Genomic DNA, 7,064 nt, shown 5'->3' with positions numbered 1-7,064 from the left:
TGGTCTCGATCTCCTGACCTCGTGATCCGCCTGCCTCGGTCTCCCAAAGTGCTGGGATTACAGGCGTGAGCCACCGCGCCCGGCCACATTGCAGTAATTTTTATATAAAGGAATAGAGCAGAATGTGTTTTGAAGATTGGTAAATTTGCATTTAAAAGCAGGAGGTTCTTCTGGTTTCTTAAATAGTAAAAAGAAAATGTCCAGTATCTCTAGGTGACACAGCTTCTTTTGGGGGTGTCATTCTTTCACCACTAAGTTGTTAATTAGAGCATCTAACTTCTTTCATTTTGCAGTAATTTCTGTAATACAGAAAGATATGTTGGAATGTTTGGAAATGCCCCTAAAAGTCTTTCTATTGCTAAATTTCCCAATATTGATACAGGTGAGCTATTGCATGAGTTTTTTATTACTTAGAATTTTGCACGTTTATTCATGAATTGATGACACTAGTTTGTACTTCTTGCGGAAATCTTTTCTTCACTTCTGTATCTTTTTACCTTGAGAATTTCGTTTTTCACCTCACAGCTCCTTAATCCTGCCCCTACTCAAAATTTCAAAATTTGTATTATTTTGAAATTTGTGCTTGATTGACCTTGAACAATTTTTCTTGATGGATTTATTTTCACGAGGAGCTCTTTTTCCTTCAGAATTACCACAGTATTTTTTTGAAATGTATTCTTTAAATGATGGAATTACTAATATTTCCCCATGAATTCTAGAAAAATAATAATGTACAAGATTTTCTTTTTTTCTTTAACCAGAATGATGTATTTGGTTAAGAAGGTAGTCCAAGTTAAAGGCATACATTCAAGCTAGTGGCACATTCGGAAGAGCAGGCAAAGATAGTTGGTTGCAAATGGGAAATTTAAGCCATGATCTTAAAAGGACAGAATGGATATTTGTTACTTAAACTATGGGAATAATTGATTTTTTTCACCTTCCCTTTCTTGGATTTTTTTTTTTAATTAGTTTGGTTACTTTAACCTTACTGTCAGTTATATTGTTTCTTCTTTTATGTCTGAGTTAAAACATTTTACCTGATTTTCGTGTCTTCATTTTCTAAATCAATTATGACATAATGTTAACAATCAACCTTCTATTGTTTTTCTCTACTGAATAATGGTGTGTTGAATGGTTTGAAGACTTTTTCTTCCTCTACCTCTCTCCTAAATTCCTCATTTACAAACAAACAAACAAAAAAACAAAACACCCCCCACAATACCAACTGTACCTCCCCAAACCAGTTAGATCATAAATCCAGATCTCATTGAAAATTATCCTTTTGACCAGGCATGGTGGCTCATGCCTGTAATCCCAGCACTTTAGGAGGCCAAGGTGGGCAGATGACTTGAGCCCAAGAGTTCGAGACTAGCCTGGGCAACCTGGTGAAACCCCGTCCTTACAAAAAATACAAAAATTAGCAGGGCGTGGTGGTGTGTACCTGTGGTCCCAGCTCCTCGGGAGGCCTGAGGTGGGAGGATTCCTTGAGCCTGTGAGGATCCCTTGAGCCTGGGAGGCGGAGATTGCAATGAGCTGAGATGGTGCACTTCAACCTTGGGGACAAAGACCCTGTCTCAAAAAAAAAAAAAAAAAGATAAAAGAAACAAAATTGTCCTTCCTAATTAAGAAGTTCTATATTGAAGACTTTCCTGTATATAGTTGTACAGAATTAGTCTGAGTTATTCTTTATTAGGGAGGAGGAAACAGAATGTTCTGTAATGTGGGAAGAAAAGCCACATTTATATTAGTATATGTGAATGTCTTCTTTCTTCTTCCTTTTTTTTTCCCCCCCAAGAGACAAGGTCTCACTATGTTGCCCAGGCTGGATTCGAACTGTGATTGTCTTTTTTTCTCTGGCTACCAGGAAACTCTTGGTTTTATTTGAGATAGTAATTGTGCTAATTTTACAGTTTGCTCATGATGATGGTGATGATTACTACTTACCTGTGTATTCTGTGCCAGTTATAGAGGCTAGGGCTTTATATGAATCACCTTGTTTAAATCTCACAATGGCTGAATGTATTATCTCCATTTTACAAATGAGGAAATTGACTCGGGTGAAATGATTTGTTCAAGGTTGCACGGTAATTTGTGCCTTGGGGTTTTAACTTAGGTCTTTGTGACACCAGAACCTGCTCTCTTAACCTCTCTGTTATGCTGCTCTCCTTGATCCTGGTTTGACATTTCTTTTTACTGAGTGTGAGGTTTAGTCTTTTGTCTCAACACTGCCTCAGAGCCTGTTGGACAATAGAAAAAAAAATGTGTTTAAACATATATATGACTTTAAACCCAGTGCTTCTGTAGTGTTGTGCATAACAACTGGTGTCCCCTTTTTTGCCATTAAAACAAATCAGTTTTCTGGCCTGTGTGATCCTAAGTCTAAAGAATTGTGTTGACAGCATTTGCATATCAAGCATCAAGATTCATTTTGGAAATGTTTTGTGCTAACATTGTGCTATACTAATGTGCTTCTTCCATGGGCTGCTCTACAGCTGTTTTTCCCATGGCTAAATTATGTAATATGTTTCACTGTTGGTTTCTTATCTGTTTCTCTTGCAAGGGTCACATAGTAATTGGTCAAACTCAGTTTTGTGTTTTAATCTTGGTTTTTATTTACATTTTTGAATCTATCTGTATAACTGGTTGCTAATGAGCATCCATTACATAACTCTGCTCTCTGTATTCCATGCAAGGAGCCTTTCTCTTTTTTTTTGTGTATGTTAGTTTTATAGTTACTTACAAATCTAAATAAGAGAATAAATTCAGTAAATACCACTAGAGGATTATGAGAATTTTAGAAAAACTAGAGCAATGTAGTGTATGGGAAGGAAAAGCAAAATGAAAGGCTGCCACCTTTGTGTGTGAAAAGCATGTTAGAGGCTCTCCATTCACCTGACAAAACCGTCCTCACAAAAGATTGGGCCACCCAGTTGTCTATGCTGAGGTGCATTTGAAGAATTCGTAACCGGTTACTGTTTCCTTATTTTTCTCTTAGCTTTATAACAGTTGCATTCCAGTATTGCACAGAGCATGCTATTTACAGCTGCTAGGGACTTAGCCAGCCTCTTTTCTAGCTTTTTCTTAGGAGCAGGTGGGATTACCAGCTAATGTTCTTCAAGGAAAGAATGTACTGTATAGTTTTCACCTAAGATATTAGGTAATTTCTTTCTATAACTCAGCAAGTCTCTCCATATTAATATACTGAGAGCTTAATATTAAATACATTTTTTTCTCACCAAATTAAGTGTTGTATTTGCCTTGAATCTAGGAAGATTTTTTTTTTAATTTATTTTATAAGTATTTGTTAGGGTCTTGCTATGTTGCCCAGGCTGGTCTTGAACTCCTGGCCTCAAGCAATCCTCCCATCTCAGCCTCCCAGAGTGCTGGGATTACAGGTGCATGCCACCATGCCTGACCAGAAGATGTTTTTAATTAGTGTTTAAAGGTATGAATGGTGTCACAGGGAGTGGATATATTTGTTTTCATGATCTTGTACGTTTATTTTTGTGCAGTAACATACATTAAATGAATGTAATTTTGTGTGTTTTTAGAACATCATTATGAAATAGTCAGATAGTACAGAATCAGAGCTGGAAGGCAGGCAACTTGAGGATTATCTAGTCCAGTGTTTGTCAGATTTACCTGATGATAAGATTTACTTGGGGCCAGGTGCGGTAGCTCACGCCTGTAATCCAGGCACTTTGGGAGGCCGAGGCAGGCAGATCACCTGAGGTTGGGAGTTTGAGACCAGCTTGACCAACATCTAGAGACCCTGTCTCTACTAAAAATACAAAATTAACCGGGCATGGTGGCGCATGCCTATAATCCCAGCTACTTGGGAGGCTGAGGCAGGAGAATTGCTTGAACCCAGGAGGCAGAGGCTGCGGTGAACTGAGATCACACCATTGCACTCCAGCCTGGGCAACAAGAGCGAAACTCTGTCTCAAAAGAAAAAAAAAAAAAAAGATTTACTTGGGTCACTTAATAAGAGTAAGGTCTTAGGCCTCACCCAGAGACCTCCTGAATTGGGAAAGGGCTTTTGGAATCCATGTCACTTACAGTTTCCCTGGTGTACTTCTTATGGTTAGGTGAGTTTAGGAGAAACTGGTTAGTCAGCCCCTTGATTAAGGAAGGTAAACCCTGGGAAAGAGAAAAGACAAAGTAAATGACCTATTTAGGGCCATCTACCTAGCTAGTAGCATCAACTGAACTAGAACCCTTATCCCTGACTTCTAAATTAGAGTTCTTCCTGCTTCAGCAGGCTGGTCTTCTGGTCCCAAGTTATTCAGAGATGAAGGTAGCAGCAACATTGAAAAAGCAAATAGTCAGTGTTACTATTGGTTTTTATTTGTCTTGTGATTTTCCTGTCAATATTTTAGATACCCTGGATTCAAGCAATTTTTGACAAGCATTTTATTATATAGAAAATAAGTCCAAGTGTTTGAGTTCATTTTTATTTAATTTTATGTTTCATTTTTATCTTAAAGTTTTTTACTTTATTGTAGTTAGACTAGGAGGGTATTTTAGGAAATGAGTGTTGATATCTAGATTATTTGAAGCTTCAGGTAATTAAATAGAAGATATTTTATTTGATCTAGCTTATTTTGGATATCCCTTAATGATTTATTTTCTCATTGATTGTTTCTTCTATGGGAGTAATGATGATTGGATTTGGTTAGGACTGTGGGAGTGAAGCTTCCTCGACTTTTCATTTCTGTTCACGGTACATACAGATCTGTAAAATTTCCATGGAAATGTTCATCAAAGCATTTGAAGCCCATGTCCTATTTGTGCATCTGTGTACCCTCTGTGCCACACCCCTCCCAAGTTTTCACAAATAATATAAGTGAAATTCTCACAGAGAATCATGCTGATTTGTAGAAGTTACTGCATTACTAGGATCACCAAAGTCTGAGCATAGACATTTAGGTGAGGAGAGACCATAGTTAAATATCAGCTCTGACTAAGTAGGAGCTGGATGAAGCAGGAAAGGACCTTGTCTGCGTTTTCTCTTGGTTTTTATGGGCATTATACATTGTCTTTCCCGAAGCATTCTTAACTATTGTGAGGGGCTGGTTAATTTTAATTATTGGCAAATCTAAACACAATTTAAAATATCATCAACCAGGAAAACCCACAAAACAGACTGAACTGTTCTGCGGGTTTTCCTGCTTTTACTTATTTATTTATTTTCGAAATAGGGTCTTGCCCTGTCACCCAGGCTGGAATGCAGTGGTGCTGGCATAGCTCACTGCAGCCTCGACCTCCCAGGTTCGAGTGGTCCTCCCATCTCAGCCTCTAGAGTACCTGGGACCACAGGCGCATGCCACCACACCCAGCTAATTTTTGTATTTTTTTTTTTTTGAGATTGGGTCTCGCACTGTTGCCCAGGTTGGAGTGCAGTGGCACGATCTCAGCTCACTGCAAACTCCACCTCCTGGGTTCACACCATTCTCCTGCTTCCGCCTCCCGAGTAGCTGGGACTACAGGCACCTGCTGCCACGCCTGGCTAATTTTCTTTGTATTTTTAGTAGAGACAAGGTCATGCCATGTTGCCCAGGCTGATCTTGAACTTCTAGGCTCAAGTGATCTGCCTGCCTTGGCCTCCTGAAGTGCTGGGATTACAAGCGTGAGATACCATGCCTGGCCCTTGCTTTTATTTTAAATATAAAATTTTATGTTTACAAGTGTGAGCCGCCACACCCAGCCTTACATAAACTTTTAAGAGCAAACCTGTGGAGTGTAATTAGATGCATAGTTACTTATAAAGTGGTATATATTTTTCAAATGAGCCCTTTTCTCTAAATATATATATATGTATCTGTATGTTATTGATAGTAAACTTCCAATTCGTTAAGATTTGCTTGACATATACAGAGTACTATTAAACTCAAACACATGGAAGTGGATCACTAGGACTGAATACAGTTTTTTAAAGTATTGTCTTTTCATCTTTTTTTTTTTCCTCAGAACACACAAACGAGAAACCCCAAATCATACCAACTGAAAAGAAGAGACAATAAGAAGCATTATTTCTTTCAACATCACAGACATTGGCAACTCCAGGATATCTATATAGAGTGATAAAAAGGGGTGGCAGTTGGCTGGGCATGGTGGCTCATGCGTGTAATCCTGGCACTTTGGGAGGCCCAGGCAGGCAAATCACTTGAGGTCAGGAGTTCGACACCAGCCTGGTCACCATGGCGAAACCCTGTCTCTACTAAAAATACAGAAAAATTAGCTGTGCGTGGTGGTGGGTACTTGAATTCCCAGCTACTTGGGAGACTGAGGCAGGAGAATCACTTGAACTTGGTGGCGGAGGTTGCAGTGAGCTGAGATCACGTCACTGCACTCCAGTCTGGACGACAGAGTGAGACTCTGTCTCAAAAAAAAAAAAAAAAGGAGGGGGCAGTGGCAGGCTTTGGAAGGAGGAACTAGATGTTTGCAGTCTAACTTAGGTGTTGATGGATAATGGGGATGCCAAACCCTCTCCCTGTGTTACATTGGTGCTATGACTGAACATAAACACTGCTATAATGACAGTGAGATCTTCATGTCATCATATTTAACCCTCCCTTGCTGTCATTCTGAGGTAGGAGTGCTTCTTTTTGAATTCACATGCTGTGGGGAGGATAGCATCTGTTAATGCAGGGGTTAAGAACAATGGGCTCTTCCTGGATCTGTTTTGGACAAGTAACTTACTCTCTTTAAGCCTAAGTTTTTTTCATAGTAAAATGGGGATATTTTCTAACTCATATGGTACTTAGTAAGAATTATTGTGCTAATAAATATGTAAATGTTTCTAACAATACCTGGCACTTTGTGCTTAACCAGTATTTTTATTATGACAATTCTTTCTGTAGGCTCTTGGTTGTTACCCTAGTCTGTTTGTGCTGGATAACTTAAAAATAATAGAAATTGGCCAGGTGTTGTGGCTCATGCTTATAATCACTGCACTTTGGGAGACCAAGGCGGGTGGACCACCTGAGGTCAGATCACTAGCCTGGCCAACATGATGAAACCCCGTCTCTACTAAAAATACAAAATTAACCGGGCATGGTGGC

At 39.1% G+C, this 7,064-nt stretch overlaps 1 protein-coding gene across 3 annotated transcripts in view; it reads left to right on the top strand.

Moving 5' to 3' along the window:
* The window catches only part of CNNM2 (cyclin and CBS domain divalent metal cation transport mediator 2), a 185,509-nt gene that overhangs the window by 3,434 nt on the left and 175,011 nt on the right, over nt 1–7,064 (top strand). The window contains exon 2 of one of the 3 annotated variants that reach the window (XM_011957364.1): nt 5,971–6,201. The exons of the other annotated variants lie outside the window; for them this stretch is intronic. Within the exon in view, the coding sequence (XP_011812754.1) occupies nt 5,971–6,023 (53 nt within the window). The 3' untranslated portion in view covers nt 6,024–6,201. Of the gene's footprint in view, nt 1–5,970; nt 6,202–7,064 lie in introns of those variants that run through there. 3 annotated transcript variants of the gene reach the window in all.

Source organism: Colobus angolensis, unplaced genomic scaffold (assembly GCF_000951035.1).
Source record: "Colobus angolensis palliatus isolate OR3802 unplaced genomic scaffold, Cang.pa_1.0 Scaffold44, whole genome shotgun sequence".
Lineage (NCBI taxonomy): Eukaryota > Metazoa > Chordata > Mammalia > Primates > Cercopithecidae > Colobus > Colobus angolensis.
Note: the sequence above shows the minus strand (reverse complement) of the source record. Positions and strands in the feature narration are given on the sequence as shown.